This window comes from Bombyx mori, chromosome 4, assembly GCF_030269925.1.
Source record: "Bombyx mori chromosome 4, ASM3026992v2".
Lineage (NCBI taxonomy): Eukaryota > Metazoa > Arthropoda > Insecta > Lepidoptera > Bombycidae > Bombyx > Bombyx mori.
This window is the reverse complement of record NC_085110.1, coordinates 2668499-2688019: the sequence shown is the minus strand read 5'-3', so window position 1 is coordinate 2688019 and position 19521 is coordinate 2668499. Positions and strand designations below refer to the sequence as shown.

Below are 19521 nucleotides of genomic sequence, written 5' to 3'. Positions count from 1 at the left end.
TCTTTCAGTAATAATCTAAGTCTAGATATAAAACAATTAATCACATTTACAATATAAGAATACTTTTAACAATAGCATTAAAATGTTGTGAAACAGGTGGAGGCAATTTTTCACATTTTCATTTTATCTAATTGACCTTGACCTTGAATGTAGAGATAATATCCGACTTAAAAAACAAACATAGCGTTCAGAACGAGAAGTTGTGTCCACGCTTCGCTTTGCCCAAAACTACATGAAATACATTCATTTCTGGAAACATGACTATGTATGTAGTATGTATGTATGTAGTATGCCAGAATCGTTTGCTGAAATGTCAATAACTACTACACAAAATTTCGATGCAATTGGATGAACGTTGGACAAACACAAGAACCAACATACGTGATTCATTTATCTATACTTCTATACTATCTATACTTCTATACTAATATTATAAAGAGGAAAAATTTGTTTGTTTGTTTGTATTGAATAGGCTCCTAAACTACTGAACCGATTCGGAAAATTCTTTCAATGCTTGAAAGCTACACTATTCCCGAGTGACATAGCCTATATCATATTTTTTTTGAAAAAAATTAGGAATCCTCACTAAAACTCCAATAATGTAACCCAAGGTGTAAAAAAATTACCTAAAATATTCTTTACATCGCGTGCCCTGCGATAACTATTCATGATAAAATAAAATAATATACTACGACTTTGTATAATACAAAAAATGTCGAGACAGCATATGTCTAACTATTTTACGAGTAGTTATGCCGCAATAAGTTTTCTTTTATTTAAAAAAATAATACAACGTCAAATATCGTTGAAATTTTCGTTAAAGACCCGAGCGCAGCCGGAGCGGGCCGCTAGTGTGAAATAAAACAATTTGTATTGAAACTTTTGCATGTCGTGAATAGTTTTTCAGATTTCAATAATTCACTGGAAGTGGGGCATCTTGTTAACTTATAAAATCAGCAATATACATAAATAAAAATGAAAGGTCTACAAAAAGCTGTAGAATTTTAATTAAATATTGAAAATATTCGCTTCTCATTCTTCAGGGGCTTCATATTGTGTCGGCGTCGTATCCATTCTACGAAAAGCTACACTGAGTCAATTTTAATCGAAGAAAACATAAGAAAATTTATAATATACTAGCCGTACTCGCCCGCTTCGCTGTGCGTTTAAAATTAACATTATTATTTATTTTCATTATTATTAAGGAGTCCAACACTCATATAAATATTAGCCTATCCAATAAGTACATGTATTCTCTACATGGATGCCAAGTTTCAAGTCAATCGGATGCATGGTTCAGTAGTTATAATGGAACATCCATAAAAACCACTGTAGATTTATATATTAAGTATAGATTTTGATTTCCCGATTGCATGTTTATGCTTGTTTTACCCATTCTCAAAGTCTGATAAAATGAATAAAGTGTCTCTAAAGTCGTGTTACACTTATGTCTTAAAGTCTTGTCACGTACCTAAAGTCGTGTTATGACTTATCGTAAGATGAAAATTTTTGGGCTTATAATTCATGTGAATATTTTATAGACCGACGTCTTTTCTATAAAGATTGATCGCTAATTGGTTTTATTAAGATTCTGTTACCAACTGGGGGCGATGGAGGACGCCTCGCCTTCCAGCTGGTGTATAAGCGTTGACGGAACACGATTGTTTCAAAAACTACCTACACCGGCTAGGAGCTGGACCGGCGGTTGAGCATTACCATTGCGAATGAGACGGGGATGTGGCGGAACGTATGCTCATGAATCGAGATCGACTTGTTCCTGAAAAGTGTCATCGCTGTAAAGAATAGCATCGTGATGAGCTATGCTAGACTTCTACGAGTGTATTATCTTACGAATGGCGAAACGGGACAGAGAGCGGTCTTCAGTATGCCCGTGTCCCTTTCTTACGCCAGCTTAGGGACCGGCGAAGAAGATCCAAGAAGACGACGTGTAAGCAGCCCTACAAGAATTTTATAGAGGAGTAGCCAAACATATAGCCATACTACTCACACCACATTAGTTCTTAATTAGCGAGTAACCCCAAGGTATGAGTCAGTGGTCCCACCTATTTAGGCTTCAGATAGCCCGTGAACTGAGAATGCCTGTGGTCGTGGGGCCAACGACCGTTGGGTCGCAGTCCAAAGCAGGCGAGGAAAGATATACATCCTGCGGGAAATCCGTGACATTGTCAAATTCGTATGACTTCCATCTCGTCCGATGCTCCAACACGGGTTACTGAACGACATTTTACATTTTTAATACGCTTTTATCAGCTCCAGACGTATGTATGTTAGTATGTAACGGAATCTTTGAACATGATTTTGACCCCCTTCAAAACGTCGGATTAACTCGAAATTTGATATACTTATTAAGAACCGATGACAATTCAATATTAAACAAAAAATTAAAAAAATAGAAATTCAACTAAAAAATGAACAATAAATAATAGTTTAAAAACACTAACAAAATACGCTTTTATAGAAAATCCAACTGAAAAATAGAAAATAAATTTTATTTAAAAATAGTGTAAGAGAAAATGATTTTACTGTAAAAAAAGCGTGGGGTGCATGGTATCAGTAGTTATAAATGTTTTATGAACAGATATGAGTAGAAGGGTTATTTTGATAATATCCTGAAAAGTACCCCACGTTTTTTTTTTACAATTCTATTTTTTAGTTGGATTTTATATATAAGCGTATTTTGTTAGGTAATTTTTTTTGAACTTTTATTTATTCAATGACTGCAATGCATAGTCGAAGCTTTAATTTATACATTTTCTTTTCGTGAAACGAGTGGCCTGATTAGAGACCGACGTCTATTCTAAAACTATTGTTATTTCTGGCACGCCCTTGGTGTTCCCGGACCCGCGTCTCCCGCACATGTCACAACGAGTCGAAACGCATTTATCATTTACGTAACCCCGTACGTAGTCTTAATGTAAATAAATTTTGTGCATCAACATTGATTTTAATATTTCATCGTGCATCTGCTGTGTTTCGTTCGTATTTCCTCGCCAATTGTTTTTGGTTAATTGTTTTTTATAAGTGATTTTATGACCAGGAACTAAGACCTTTAAGCCATGTCTTATTATAAATTATACTCTTATTTTTATGAAAAATGATAATGTGGAGTGAAATGAAATGAAATGATATGGGATGAAATAGTGGTCATTTACTGAGATTTTTTAGTGGACTTTTTGGAGAAGGAATTTGGATTTGTTTGAAGGAATTGTTTGAGATGATCCCGTCATCTTGTTTTTACCATCCCACTTCCCGCCATCGGAGTAGAAGAGTTCATCCATACTACCTGGAGCCACTGCGTTTATCCACAGTGCGCTTCCAGAGATCTTTGTTGCCACGTACCAGCTTTGCCAGCTCCAGCTTTGGAATGAGCTCCCCGCCACGCTGTTTCCCGAGCGCTATGACATGTCCTTCTTCAAAGGAGGCTTGTGGAGAGTACTTAATGGTAGGCCGCGGCTTGGTTCTGCCCCTGGCATTCCTGAAGTCCATGGGTGACGGTAACCACTCACCATCAGGCGGACCGTACGCTCGTCTGCCTACTAGGGCAACAAAAAAATCATGATTTGGGAAATTACTAGTAATAGGGGGTTTAGTTTAGTTTAGGGGGTCGATTGCTTCCCGCTTCCGTAGGTTTTACCCGCGATTCCCTACAAGTGACTCCTGGGTGGTGCAAAACGGGAGCCGAATACATAATCGGTGGTAGGACTTGTCCGACTGGCTGGCGACCACCCTCCAACTAGAGTCCGCCGCCAAATAGCCTAGCTGTGTTCCGGCGTGTGGGTTGGAGAGCCAGTGTTATTCCTTCCCTTTCCTCTTCCTTGTTGGGGGTGAATCTTGGCGATATCTGGAACATGCGGAGCAGACGTGCGTGTGAGCTCGCGGGACGTGATTGTTTGACGGGGGTATAGGGAGACCCAGTGAAACGGTGTTCGCCGCCGCCCGCCGGTCAGTTGGGGACCTGAACCCGGGTGTCACTACTAAACTCCGCCCCGGGAAGCTGTCCCGCCAACCGGTGTAAAATCCTGTCGTGCGGTCGTCGTGCCGGAGTCGGAGACCGGAGTGGATCCCGGCGATCGCACGCAGGGTGGACTGGGGGCCCTTCCATGCCCTGCGTCAGTCGCTCACGCAACCCGTGGTCGAGCACGTACTGTGCTCTGCGCTTTATTCAGGTATTGTCACGATTTCGCCTCGAACATCCTACCCCACCCAATCCCACTCTCCAAATAAAATTAAAAAAATAATATATGAAAGTTCGAAAAAGGAAAAGGGTTTTGTCGGCGATTCCCCATTCCACATTTAATGTGGATTTCAGCAATGTAAGGGGTCTACATAGCAACCTCGACGCCGTACACCACCATCTTGAGACGGCGCAGCCTGCCCTCCTTTTTCTGACGGAGACGCAGATATCTGCTCCGGATGATACTTCGTACCTTGAATACCCCGGCTACGTATTGGAGCACAACTTCCTGCGTAAAGCCGGGGTGTGTGTATTCGTCCGGGCTGATGTCTGTTGTCGCCGTCTACGAAGCCTCGAACAACGGGACCTGTCCCTCTTGTGGCTGCGCGTAGATCACGGGGGTTGTACCCGAGTCTACGCGTGCCTGTACAGGTCCCACAGCAGTGATGCAGGTTCAGCTCTGATAGAGCATGTGCAAGAGGGGACTAACCGCGTGCTTGAGCAGTACCCATCTGCGGAGGTGGTGGTTCTTGGAGACTTTAACGCTCACCACCAAGAGTGGTTGGGGTCCAGAACCACTGACCTCCCGGGTCGGGCTGCCTACGATTTCGCCTTGGCCTACGGCCTCTCCCAGCTGGTGACACAGCCCACCCGTGTCCCAGATATTGAGGGGCACGAGCCTTCTCTGTTGGACCTTCTGCTGACCACCGATCCAGCCGGATACAGTGTGGTGGTCGACGCTCCACTTGGATCGTCTGATCACTGCCTTATCCGTGCTGCCACACCACTCTCTCGTCCTAGTCGTCGAACGACGACCAGGTATCGAAGAGTTTGGCAGTATTTGTCAGCAGATTGGGATAGATTGCGTGAGTTTTACGCATCCTACCCATGGGGGTGGTTCTGCTTTTCCTCTGCTGATCCTGACGTCTGTGCGGACCGTCTTAAAGACGTGGTGCTCCAGGGGATGGAATTGTTTATTCCCTCCTCTGAAGTGCCCGTTGGGGGTCGCAGCAGACCCTGGTATAACAATGCCAGCAGGGATGCTGCACACCTCAAGCGGTCCGCATACGTTGCATGGGATGATGCTAGGAGACGTCGGGATCCTAACATCTCAGAGGAAAGGCGGAAATATAACGCCGCTTCCAGGTCCTACAAGAAGGTTATTGCCAGGGCGAAATCGGAGCACGTTGCTAGAATTGGCGAGCGACTGAAGAGCTATCCCTCTGGGAGCCGTGCTTTTTGGTCGCTCGCCAAAGCTGCAGAAGGTAACTTTTGCAGGTCTAGTCTCCCACCACTACGCAAGCCCGATGACAGTCTGGCCCATAGTGCGAAAGAGAAGGCTGACCTTCTGGTCAAACTCTTCGCCTCGAACTCGACTGTGGACGACGGGGGTGCCACACCACCGAACATCCTCCGGTGTGATAGTTCCCTGCCGGAGATCGGCTTTACACAGTGTGCAGTCAGGCGGGAACTCCGACTCCTGGACGTCCATAAGTCGAGTGGGCCAGACGGCATCCCTGCAGTGGTTCTAAAAACGTGTGCCCCTGAGCTGACGCCTGCGCTAACGCGTTTGTATCGCCTCTCTTATTGCGCTAACAGGGTTCCGTCTTCATGGAAGACCGCCCACGTCCACCCTATCCCCAAGAAGGGTGACCGGTCGGACCCATCGAGCTATAGGCCTATCGCGATAACTTCCTTGCTTTCCAAGGTGATGGAGCGAATAATTAATATACAACTCCTGAAGTATCTGGAGGATCGCTAGCTGATCAGTGACCGACAGTACGGTTTCCGTCACGGTCGCTCAGCTGGCGATCTTCTTGTATACCTTACTCACAGGTGGGCTGAAGCCTTGGAGAGCAAGGGCGAGGCTCTTGCTGTGAGCCTTGATATCGCGAAGGCCTTCGACAGGGTCTGGCATAGGGCACTTCTGTCGAAGCTACCATCTTACGGAATCCCCGAGGGTCTCTGCAAGTGGATCGCTAGCTTTCTAGATGGGCGGAACATCACGGTCGTTGTAGACGGTGATTGTTCTGATACCATGACCATTAACGCTGGCGTTCCACAAGGTTCGGTGCTCTCCCCCACGCTTTTCATCCTGTATATCAATGACATGCTGTCTATTGATGGCATGCATTGCTATGCGGATGACAGCACGGGGGATGCGCGATATATCGGCCATCAGAGTCTCTCTCGAAGCGTGGTGCAAGAGAGACGATCAAAACTTGTGTCTGAAGTGGAGAACTCTCTGGGGCGAGTCTCCAAATGGGGTGAATTGAACTTGGTTCAATTCAACCCGTTAAAGACACAAGTTTGCGCGTTCACTGCGAAGAAGGACCCCTTTGTCATGGCGCCGCAATTCCAAGGAGTATCCCTGCAACCTTCCGAGAGTATTGGGATACTTGGGGTCGACATTTCGAGCGATGTCCAGTTTCGGAGTCATTTGGAAGGCAAAGCCAAGTTGGCGTCCAAAATGCTGGGAGTCCTCAACAGAGCGAAGCGGTACTTCACGCCTGGACAAAGGCTTTTGCTTTATAAAGCACAAGTCCGGCCTCGCGTGGAGTACTGCTCCCATCTCTGGGCCGGGGCTCCCAAATACCAGCTTCTTCCATTTGACTCCATACAGAGGAGGGCCGTTCGGATTGTCGATAATCCCATTCTCACGGATCGTTTGGAGCCTCTGGGTCTGCGGAGGGACTTCGGTTCCCTCTGTATTTTGTACCGTATGTTCCATGGGGAGTGCTCTGAGGAATTGTTCGAGATGATACCGGCATCTCGTTTTTACCATCGCACCGCCCGCCACCGGAGTAGAGTTCATCCATACTACCTGGAGCCACTGCGGTCATCCACAGTGCGTTTCCAGAGGTCTTTTTTGCCACGTACCATCCGGCTATGGAATGAGCTCCCCTCCACGGTGTTTCCCGAGCGCTATGACATGTCCTTCTTCAAACGAGGCTTGTGGAGAGTATTAAACGGTAGGCAGCGGCTTGGCTCTGCCCCTGGTATTGCTGAAGTCCATGGGCGACGGTAACCACTCACCATCAGGTGGGCCGTATGCTCGTCTGCCTACAAGGGCAATAAAAAAAAAAAAAAAAAATAGAGCTGCTTATTTCTGATCCGCGAAGCAAAGCAGTAACGTTAACGGTTTGAAGGGTGGCCCAGTCTATATACTATTAGATTGATAATTAGACCTCATATGTCAAAGTGAGTGGTGGCATTCAGATTTTTCTTCGGGCTCTGATGGCCACTTAACACCAAATGAGCCGTGAAGTCATTTCCGTGAATATAAATAATATATAAAAACAAACAGACACGGCTTAATAACAAGTCGAACTAACAATGGTTTTTTTTTATATCGACGAACGAAGTTCCTTATTATAAAAATATAAATTTTAAGTTCTATTCGAGGTATAAAGAAAAAAAACTGGAGGTTTCGCAACAACCCACGGTCATTCGGCAACGTGCGAACTTATTGTGGTACACTTCATTCACGATTGTTTGCATAATAGTTAGTAGTGTATTGCGCAAACGAACGCTCTGAGATCGTGGTCAATTAATGATGAATAAATGTTATTTTTTGTACGTTATTACAAAGTTAAGTCGTACACTGTGTGCATTACTAATAAAATCTTACGTTACGGACGCTTTTTCCCGATTAGTCCGCAACGTCCCATAAGGATCTTCGTTCCAAAAAATTTACACTTAAGGAAAAGACTTCATCATATTACGATGAGCAAACGAACGTCTGACGAGAATCTTAAAAAAAATCGCATCGAATCCCCCGAGTCCGAGCTTTCACTAATATTTTGTTATTCATAATTTTTATGCGCAAGGAAACGATTTAGTTTTGAAAATTCACCAACAACAAGTCGTAATGATTTACGTCTGCGGCACGTGAGCGTAGTAAATTAAAATAACACGTAGAGACTCGTTCACTGTAATACTGTTATCGTTAATACTGGGAATATTTCTTCGCTGATTTACGCTAGAAGACGAAATTTCAATAGCTTCACGGAACCGGCTGGCTTATTATTGAAGGCGCTTTTTTGAACAGCTCGTTTGCAGAAGACAATGAATAAACCCAGCCTTTCCAAGTGGAACCAAATTTGCTTTGGCGTTGAACAGTGTGAAGATGATGTGTTCATATATACAAGATACTCCTTTATTAAAATGAGTATCTTGTGGAATTTTTGAAGCATAAAGCATAATTGCTTTCAATAAATGCCCTTAGAATTTTAATTTTTTACATCAGTCAAATATGCCACAAAATTTCAATATGGACGCCGCATTATTTCATAGCAGCATACACAGTTTTTTCATCGTATACATCTGCCAATTTCCATGATATATGTATATCTCTAACACAATACAGATTACACCAAAAATCGCTTATTCAGGTCAATATATTTTACGTCCGATATAATTCGTGTAAAAAAGAATGCACTTGGAGCAAAATTTCACACAAAAATTCGATTTGAACTTGGGCCTAACAGCCTGGCCACGGGACATTCGCCGATGCGAATATTCGCGCGGTGCGAACGGCGAAGCGTCTAGCGACTAAAACAAGCGCATAGAAATGTACCTAACAAGCCACGCGCACCGGCGACCGGCGAAGCGACCGGCGAAATGTACCGAGCGAATCGCGCGATGCGGCGGGCGAGCAAAACAAATGCATGAATACGGACGGCGCGAGCCACGGAGTCGAGCGGTAGTCGCGGCGAATAGTGCAGTGATTAAATGAGTTTAGTTGTTTTCGCCGCGAAAAATTAACGCCGAAATTTTTATATTTTTTATTTATTTTTTATTTTTTATTTTTAAAGTCGTCGTGGCCTAACGGACGTCCGGTGCAATCGTGTTGAGCGATGCACCGGTGTTCGAATATCAGGCGGGTACCAATTTTTGTAATGAAATACGTACTCAACAACACTCAACGTTCACGATTGATTTCCACGGTGAAGGAATAACATCGTGTGATAAAAATGAAATCTTCAAAATAATAATTTGCGTAATTACTGGTGGTAGGACCTCTTGTGAGTCTACACGGGTGGGTACTACCACCCTGCCTATTTCTGCCGTGAAGTAGTAATGCGTTTCGGTTTGAAGGGTGAGGCAGCCATTATAACTATACTTGAGACCTTAGAACTTATATCTCAAGGTGGGTGGCGCATTTACGTTGTGGATGTCTATGGGCTCCAGTAACCACTTAACACAAGGTGGGCTGTGAGCTCGTCCACCCATCTAAGCAATAAAAAAATAAAATAGCTGAAATACTAGCTAGACCAGCTATTTGGAAGTCTAGCCACCCAAAGTATTTCTCGTACTTCTTGTGGAATTCTCCATCTATAGGTATACTCCGATTCTTATTCAAATCATGTACTTCACAATCTTTTCTAAATAATAGGTCCTGAACCAAAAAACTATTAATTTGTAAGCAATATCGAGATAATTTCGATATAGACATTTCGCTGTCGGACTTCCTTACTAGTCGCGGCGGCGAACGTGAGTACCCGTGGCCTGCAAACGGTGCTGCGCGAATGGTCGCCTCGCCCACCGCTTCGCTGTTCGCACCGCCGATCCCCGTGGCCAGGCCGTAATGTATTATGTAACCAGCGCTATCGACGGTTATCTTTGAGGCATGTTGTTGTCCATTGCCCAACGAAAAGAAACTTCAAATGTTAACCCATGTTCTTATTTAGTGACTTCGAATATGAAGGAGTAGGTATATGGCATCCAAAAAGTAATGACTTAACCAAGAAGAACACTCAAATGACTGACCGCTTCTGATCTTTTCAAATCACGTTTGACAAGGACCCAAGAATGACATTGTCCCGTATTTTTTTTCCGTACGTGCCCTAAAAAGCGCCTAAAGGATTCAGTTCAGATGGCACTGTTTTCTTAGTTATTATACCAAAGTACTACAATCACGAATCGGCTTGCTAAAGGTATATTCGCCCTCTATTACTATGTAGTAGGAGGGCTTATTGTGAACCCGCGCGGGTATGTACCTCCTCTCTGATTATTTCTGCCGCAAACCAGTCGGGTATTCCGATTTGAATGGTGGGAGAGCTGCTTTACAAAACAATTATGGTTTTTTTATTGCTTAGATCGGTGGACGAACTCACAGTCCACCTAGTGTTAAGTGGTTACTGGAGCCCATAGACATTTACAACGTAAATGCGCCACCCACCTTGAGATATAAGTTCTAAGGTCTCAGTATAGTTACAACGGCTGCCCCACCCTTCAAACCAAAACGCATTACTGCTTCGCGGCAGAAATAGGCAGTGTGGTGGTACCCAACCGTGCGAACTCACAAAAGGTCCTACCATCAGTAAAATGCAATTTGAAATTTACGAATACAATGCAGTGGTTTATGTCTAAGGGCTCTGGGAATCAATTAACACCAGTTAGGTCAACAACTTATTGAAACATTTAAGCAAATTAAAAAATAATAAAAATCAACACCCTGTATAAAAACCTACACCACTAAACGAAACATACTCGATATGCATACGCATATGTAGGTTGCCAAAATAAACTTGGTACGGCGACGGTGCTACGATCGATAAACCTAGCCGCTACGCAACGCTACGACGCTACAACGGCCGGAAATTACGGGAAAGCCCCACTGCATGGGGTTCGGGTTGTGGGGCTTGTTAATTGGACTAAAATGTAAGTGTGAACTAATTTATTATATCGCATTAGTAATTTGAAGAGGTGTATTTGTATTTCGAGCCGCGCCTGCTTGTATTTTTATGTTGGAAGTAGACTGATTGATTGCATTAGGAGATGTGTTTAATAAATAAAACAACTAACAAAATATGCTTTTATAGGAAATCCAACTAAAAAATAGAAAATAAATTTTAATAAATTTGAATTGAAAATAGTGTAAGAAAAAATGATTTTATTGTAAAAAAAGCTTGGGGTGCTTTTCAGGATATTATCAAAACAACCCTTCTACTCATATCTGTTCATAAAATATTTATAACTACTGATACCATGCACCTCATTTTTTTTTAACTATAATATATTTTTCATTTTTTAGTTTCAACTTTTTCAATTTTTTTTAATATTGAATTGACATCGGTCCTTAGTAATTATTAATAATTATTAGATATTAAGTGTACCAAATTTCGAGTTAATCCGACGTTTTGAAGGGGGTCAAACACGTTCAAAGATTCCGTTACATGCTAACATACATACGTCTGAAGCTAATAAAAGCGTATTAAAAAAGGTTTCATTATTTTGAAATGATTAAAATATACCCATGATTAAAGTCTGAGAAACTGAAGTCGTCGCGGATTACAGGGTATGAAGCCTGGAAATTTGTAACCAACGATGCGAATATGCCGGCCGACTATTCAAATACCGCAGACGGATAACATTTTTTTAAATTAAATACTTAATATACCTTCACGAATTACTTCCACGATGAAGTACCAAAACAGCGTGTAATAAAATTCAAACTCGCAAAAAAAAATTTTTTCCTAATTATTGATGAATTGGCGTGTCTGTTGAGTAGGTACTCGTGTAGGTATTACCATCCTGCCTCTTCCTGCCACGAAGCAGTAATGCATTCCGATTTGAAAGGTAGAAAAGACGTATTGTAGAACTGAAACTTAGAATTCATGCTTCAAGGTGGATTAAGCCATTTTCGTTATTGATGTTTATCCATTTCGGTTACAACTTAACAACAGATGGGCCGTGCGCGTTCCCGCGTCTAATTAAAAAAAAAAGATTAAACCTTAAAAGGATTTTAATAATGTCCAAAATTGACACTCCACAGAGTGGAGATTAATTAGTACCTACAAATAAAAAAATAGATGTGGATTGACTTTTAAGATAACAATTATATAGATTTTCCAATAAAATTTATCCGAGTAAAAAATCTCGATTAAAAAATCCGATGAAGCGCCATCAATTTGCGCGAAACTTTTAATTGAAAGCCCCCGGCGACCCCGAAAGCTTAATCAATTGATTACAGAACCAACGATGTAAAGTTTTGATACTGACAAATTCGTTATACTGTTCGGATAATAATAAACAAAGTTATGAAATTATCCAGAAAGTTTGTGTTGTTTATCTTTCGTTCCTGAAGGATTCGTGAAAAAAATAATCGTGTTATTTGATATAATTGATTTGGTTCATTTCAATACTTTACGATGACACAGAAATATTTCATAAATACCAACACACAGCTCAACTCGCCTTACGAAATTGTGAAGTGAAAACCCAAACTCAACTTGAGATGATGTTAGTAAGTAACCGCTACAATAACATCATGAAATGAAGCCGTCGTGGCCTAACGGATAAGACGTCCGGTGTATTCGTGTTGAGCCGATGCACCGGTGTTCGAATCCCGCAGGCAGGTGAAGGAATAGCATCGTGTAATAAAAATGAAACCCGCAAAATTATAATTTGCGTAATTACTGGTGGTAGGACCTCTTGTGAGTCCGCGCGGGTAGGTACCACCACCCTGCCTAATTTGCCGTGAAGCAGTAATGCGTTTCGGTTTGAAGGGTGAGGCAGCCGTTGTAACCATACTTGAGACCTTAAAAGGTTCCTTTTTTTATTGCTAAGATTGATGGATAAGCTCACGGTTCACCCAGAGCCCATAGACATCAACCAAGTCAATTCCACCGACGCGCATCTCAAGAAAGGAGTTTTAAGCTCTATAGCGGCTGCCCCACACTTCAAACCAGAACGCATCACTGCTTGACGGCAGAAATAAGCAAGGAGGTGGTAAAATTAGCTCTTCTTCCAAACTTGAACGTACGCATGCAAAACTAATCGGGTTGCACAAATCGACCCGAGCTCACAATATGCGATAACGGCACAATATTTTATTAACACAGAAAACATATCGACGCTTGAAAGGCAAACGTGACTAAGCGACAATAACTGCTTTGTACATAAATGATAGGCAATAACCATATTCGATGCGCAAAAAATATATATTTCTAGGTCTATTAAAATCATTTCAATCCTACAGCTAGATTCGTTAAAATAGATTTTTTTTCAGGTATTTCAACTTTAAATTAGTCTAATGCATTGTCACTTAGTCACGTTTGCCTTTCAAGCGTCGATATGCATAGTCCAAACAACACAACTAGATCAACCTTTATCTAGATTAGTACACAGACGCACAGATAAACTGGAATACGTTCACGAGCATCGTAACGGAAGCTTATATTAGTGGAACACTCACAATAAAGTCTGGAGCCGGGCTAGTCTTAAGAGAATGTAGTTCATAAAACATCCGACTATTACTTTTCGTAGGCGAAAGATCCTGACAACTATCCTTGTTGTAGTAATTTACTATTTTGTGTATCGGTAAACTGTAGGGAGCACTTTATGCGCTTCGTTTATTATTTACATGATAAATTGACTTGAGGAGACTTTGTGAAAGTTTTTATATCGCGAAATTTGTTTTAGTATGATTGAAAAAAAGTTTAATCGTGTATGAGGGGACTTAAAAGACCTGCTTATAACGTTTGGCGATGACTATCGTTTCTAATGAAGGTTAGGTGACGCAAATTGTGTTAGTCCGATGCCAATCGTGATCGTCTTAGGTAAGGTATAGCAGTTACTATTAAAATCCGAGATTTTTTTTTTCCAATGAAAACCAAAGCCTCCTGGTTCCCTCCTGAAATAAAATGGCCAGCCATTATTACTGCGTAACGAATGTTCTTTTTACGATCCCTCTGCCATCTGAATACCTAAAGACTGACCATCCATCACGCTTGACGAATCACAAGAGGCGTTCCGTCAAGATATAATACGTTGCTCCGTGTCGCGGGGTCAAGCAAAACTGACATGATTTATTATGGCCACCGAAGCTTTGTTATTTTATTTTTATGGCAACAATTTATAGATTATTTTTTGATGAAACATTTTGACTGTATTCTATATGTGACGTTTAGCATATTAAAAAACTTCATCTACATTTATAATAAATAAAGTGGTTCATGATTTTTTTTATTGCTGAAGAAGGGTGGACCATCTCACGGACGGCTTGGTGTTAAGTGGAAACAAGTGTCCATAGATAAATCCCTCGAACAAAAACATATAAAATTGACAGCTTAATTATATTCTATAATATATACCGCTCTTCGAACTGGTACATATGACTATTTCTCGCCAGAAATGAGCAGAATGCTGAAGTGTCTACCCGTAGAGCTATCAAGAAGATCTTTTATCCTATTTTTGATTTTAGTTCAATTAATTTAGCACTAATTTTGAAATAAACTGAGATCTTTATAGGATCTATGCTCCTCTACAGCCTTTGCCTTATTCACTAGATTATCTTTCCACTGGCGTCGACCAAAACACAACATCTAACAGATATTTCAATTCTACACTCTTCAAAGGGACTAGCGTTCTCCTACAACACTTATTCCCAAATAGACTTCCAAATTCGAATGTTTGACGTAGTGGCTGAAAACTAAAACCCAATTCCGAATTAGACTTCGCCAATCAGTGCGTTGAATTCGAAGCGAATAAAAACCGGTATGCAACTACTAACGGTCGATTGTGCAATCAGTGTTCGCAAACTGAAGCACTGGTTCGGTGCGGTCGTGCACGCACACTTGTGTACTGTGTTCTAATTGACTACGTTAGTAAACAAGCCCTAAACACGTCATTACGGATCCTCCCGATTCATTAACGGTGCTTTTAGGTACCACAAGCATCGATCACCGTCCTCGTCGAACCCGTCGCTTGTGACAAAGGGCTCAACGTGTGAATTAACCCACAGACACAGCCCACTGAGTTTCTCGCCGGGTCTTCTCAGTGAGTCGCGTTTCTGATCCGGTGGTAGATTCTGCGAAGTGCTGCTCTTGCTAGGGCCAGTGTTAGCAACATTCCCAGTTGAGCCCCATGAGCTCACCTACACGTCAAGGAGAAGCTGAAAACGCCTCTCAAGACTATCAGCATAGGTAGGGAAAAAAAAACCAAAGGTCTTGTTTAGTTAAACTGAATCTTTGAAACGACTCCCTGGTAGAGCGTTATGTTGACGTTGCCATGAATGAAATCTATAGTGACCATCTCTATAATAATATAATAAGTTGGCTGTGACCCTAACATTTCTGACATCTACGTTCGATTATCACCAATCGCACAAGATTCTCTGGGCTGTATGTACCCTTGTTTGCCTACAACAGAAAAAAAACTACACAGTTTCGTCAATCAGATGAATAGGAACTAATTCAAAAAACATTGATTGATAATTGCGAGTTTTTCGTGAGTGATCGGTTAAGCGTGAGCTTTATCTTCAAAAACTATTAAGTTTAGTATATTATTAAATATAATCTACTTTTTTATATATTACGTATTATTTTGTATAGGCTCTGAAGTCAAAGAAGCACTTTAATCTACCGATGACATAGATTATGGTGTTAATTTTTGTATTTTTTTTTTTTGTTGCAGGGAGAAAAAGACAACGGCAAGAATATAATCTTATCTTGCGAGAAGAGGAAAGCAGATGATAGCGAAATCAACAAAGACTTAAAAAAGGTATGTATTACTGTTTCAAATTGTCTGATCTTCAACAGCTCAAAATTGTTAATTGTTAACAAATCGTTTTATTGCTTGGTAATGATCTATTAATGAAAGGATTATTGAAGCAATGGGGCAAATATCTCAACTGTAAGAATAACAATTTGAAATGTATTTGATATCAGTTCCTAACAATAACATTTAAAACCGTCACTCTTTCAAGTAAACATAACCGTTCGGTAGAAAATCCCTGTCTAATAGTTTTTTAGTTTTTTTTTTTTAAGAAAACTTTTTAACTTGGATGAACTTTTATTTAAAAAAAATATTTCCATTGAAATTTCCCACTTATTTTTGAACTCGATAAGATTTTCCAATTATTACGTTTATTTATACCACGCTTAGTTTATTGAAACTCAACAAATATTTCGTTCGTACTGTAAAATCGCGTTCATTTTTTAATCTTCTAAATGCCGACTCATTCAATTCAATCCAATGGAGTACATAAAAGTTTATCTTTGGTAAAAAATTTAATCATTTGAAACGTAAATGTATTAGACTCGAATCGTATCTTGAATGGTATATTAACCAATGGTACAAGCTCACGGCTCACTTGCTTTTAAATGGCCGCAGAAGCTTACAGACTTCATAACATACCCAGTGCCCTGAAACTGCGATACTTTAAGAGAAATATTTCTTTTTGTATGGAAACTAGCGACATCTTGTAGCGGATGCTTATGTCTTGTTAAAGTTAAGGTATTTAATTATTGTATAATTAAGCACAGAAAATAAAAAAATTAAGAAATCTTTATTTGTTAAAGACAAATTGATTAAATTTTATCAATTTGTGGTTTCTGAAAATTTACAAAATCCTTCATTAAAAATAAAATATAGAATAGATAATATGTTACTGCTATCTACAGAAGCAATGAGAAACTAATCGAAGCGAAGCCATCTAGTGGCCGACGCCCGTAAACATTTTTGTTGACTGCTTGAGTTGCTTATCTATAACTAATTTATGTGTATTATCTATGACATACCGACGCTCACGCTGTGGTGTATATGGGACCCTGGTAACCACTTCATGCAGAAAACCCAACACTGTAAACTAGGGAATAAATTAGAAACTACAATTGTCTCTCACTACTGGTGACGTCATATGATAGTAAAAAATCACGCGCACCAATATTTGTATTATAGTTCACTAAAATCTTAATTTAGCTTGTTTCTAAACGCAAATACACACCCAGATGGTTCCTTTAGTGCGGTTCCACACACAAAAACATGTAGATATTGAAATGAAGACATAACTCCCTTCGGTTCGTAGTATTATTATGAGGGGTGGATGTATGCGTGCACGTGATCCGTCGATGTGGGGCCCGTATTATGTCGAGGAGGTCGGAATAGCCACTTGCCTGCTATCGTCTCCAGTAAAAATACCTTGACCGTATTGTGTACGTACTATTAATGAAGGCAGGCATTTTCGGTAGACAGCGGCACGGCTCTGCCCCTGGCCTTGCTGAAGTCCATGGGCGACGGTAACCACTCACCACCAGGTGGACCGTATGCTCGTCTGCTAGCGAGGGGCAATTAAAAAAAGGCAGACATGTTTCTTTTCTTTTTTCATTTCCGCTTTTTTTTAACACCAACACGAAAATTCTGTTACTCAATTTCGACTACTTTAATTTTAATTCAATTATAAATAAATAATATTTAATTAAAAACACGCTTTGAATGTTCGAAACACAAAACTTACAATTTCCTCATAAATTTTCTAAGTAGCTCCTTCTTGCATCGATAATCCTCAATTCTGAAGGTCGTGGCCTCATTAGGTTTTCTTGGGAAAGTACACATGGTGGGTTCCCGCGTTCTACCCACGGCAGTGTTTTTGGAAGAGATTTAGTTCTTCGAGAACGCTGAAGCCTTATTTGGGTCCGGCTAATTAACCACCGACCGACATTCGGCGTTGACTGTTTTACGGTGGGCAGGTCGAAATCCAACTCAACTTTCCTCTCTTCTCATACGGGCCTGGGACCGGCAATGGCAGTTTCTAAATAACAGTCCACGCTTTATTTGTTGTGAATGTTAGTATACTTCTATACTAATAGTATAAAGCTGAATTGTCTGTTTGTTTGAACACGCTAATCTCAGGAACTACTGGTCCGATTTGAAAAATTCTCTCAGTGTTAGATAGCCCATTTATTGAGGAAGGCTATAGGCTATATAACATCACGCTAAGACCAATACAAGCGGACCACTACTAAATAATGTTTCAAAATCGGGTTTTTTTCCCTTTTGAGAGCTTTCGCTGCGTGCGCTGCAGAAACGGTTAAAGTTTCGCTACAGTAACGTATGGCAGAATTGCTCCTCTTTAAAAGATCTAAAAAAAGTCCGCAACAAAATATGTCTATATGTTAAGGTTGGCTCACTGTAAAGTTTATTATGCTAACCAAATTTGTTCTAAAATAAAGCATTATTTGTGAACTATTCCACGCGGACAAAGTCGCGGGCAAAGCTAGCCAATGATAAATGTTTTTATATGCGAGTATAGTACCAACCTGTGGTCCACTTAAACTAATAGGTCGCTTAAATTATATATCAGTACTTAAAACGTAACGCTTAGGGAATCCGGAGCGAACACTAAATACAAAACTGGATCCATAAGAAGAGACCCTAATTCGCTGTCTTATTCGACAGATGTGTACTCGTCTTTATGTGAGGTACTTGTGAATGCGGCAATGGAGACTGCTTAGTTAGTATTCTTGTTTATTATTCAACTATTTAAGGTAGGCAGTGACCTTAAGGATAAGACGTCCGGTGCACTCGTGTTGAGCGATGCACCGGTGTTCGAATCTCAGGCGAGTACCAATTTTTCTAATGAAATACGCACTCAACAAATGTTCATGATTGACTTCACGATGAAGGAATAACATCGTGTAATAAAAATCAAACCCGCAAATTTTAATTTGCGTAATTACTGGTGGTAGGACCATCTCCCTGCCTATTTCTACCGTGAAGCAGTAATGCGGTTCGGTTTGAAGGGTGGGGCAGCCGTTGTAACTATACTTGAGACCTTAGAACTTATATCTCAAGGTTGGTGGCGCATTTACGTTGTAGATGTCTATGGGCTCCAGTAATCACTTAACACCAAGTGGGCTGTGAGCTCATCCACCCATACAAGCAATAAAATATATATATATATATATTCGAACGGTAGGTGACATGAATATATATAAAAAGTTCTAAAATCCATCCCCTACCGCGATGTGTTTACAGCGCTAGAATACTTCATATTTTGTTATGATTTTATCAAAATTTCTGAGATTTACTTTAAATGTAAATATTACGTACAAAATCGAATGGCCATACATTTTTCAATGTAAATTCCGTAGGGTAAAAACGTAATACAAAAAAATTAATTTGCTTTTAATCCCACGCGAATTGTGTGGATACTGAAAAGTCGAGCGATTTGTAATTAAGCTTGACTGTTCGATTTTCAATAACTGTTCCAGTGGCGGGAACTTTGTAACGACATTCAAAATTGTTTTTCCATTAACATTTTTGTGAATGGCATTTGAATTTTTTGTATAAGCCATAATATTTTTTTGCAATTGCAGTTGTGTACGCAATAGTAGATAATCCAAGGGAAAGTTATTCACTGAGGCCACAACCATCAGCATTGAGAATTGACCACGCAAGGAGGACTCAATAGTAACGCTCAATATAGTAAGAGGAAAACAAAAAGCATATTAAGATTAGATTGATTGTAGCTAGAAGATTAATTCTAAACAAGGTTTAATTCGTTTAAGTCATTGTCTTATTTCCGACTTTTTCAATAA

At 40.6% G+C, this 19521-nt stretch overlaps 1 protein-coding gene across 6 annotated transcripts in view; it reads left to right on the top strand.

Annotated features, from left to right (window-relative positions):
- LOC101737404 (pseudouridylate synthase RPUSD2) overlaps window positions 1-19521 on the top strand; it is a 508157-nt gene that overhangs the window by 457510 nt on the left and 31126 nt on the right. For all 6 annotated transcript variants that reach the window (XM_062668077.1, XM_004929286.5, XM_012692954.4 and 3 more), the window contains one exon: window positions 15617-15703. In XM_062668077.1, coding sequence (XP_062524061.1) covers window positions 15617-15703 — 87 coding nt within the window. The remainder of the gene's footprint in view (window positions 1-15616; window positions 15704-19521) is intronic.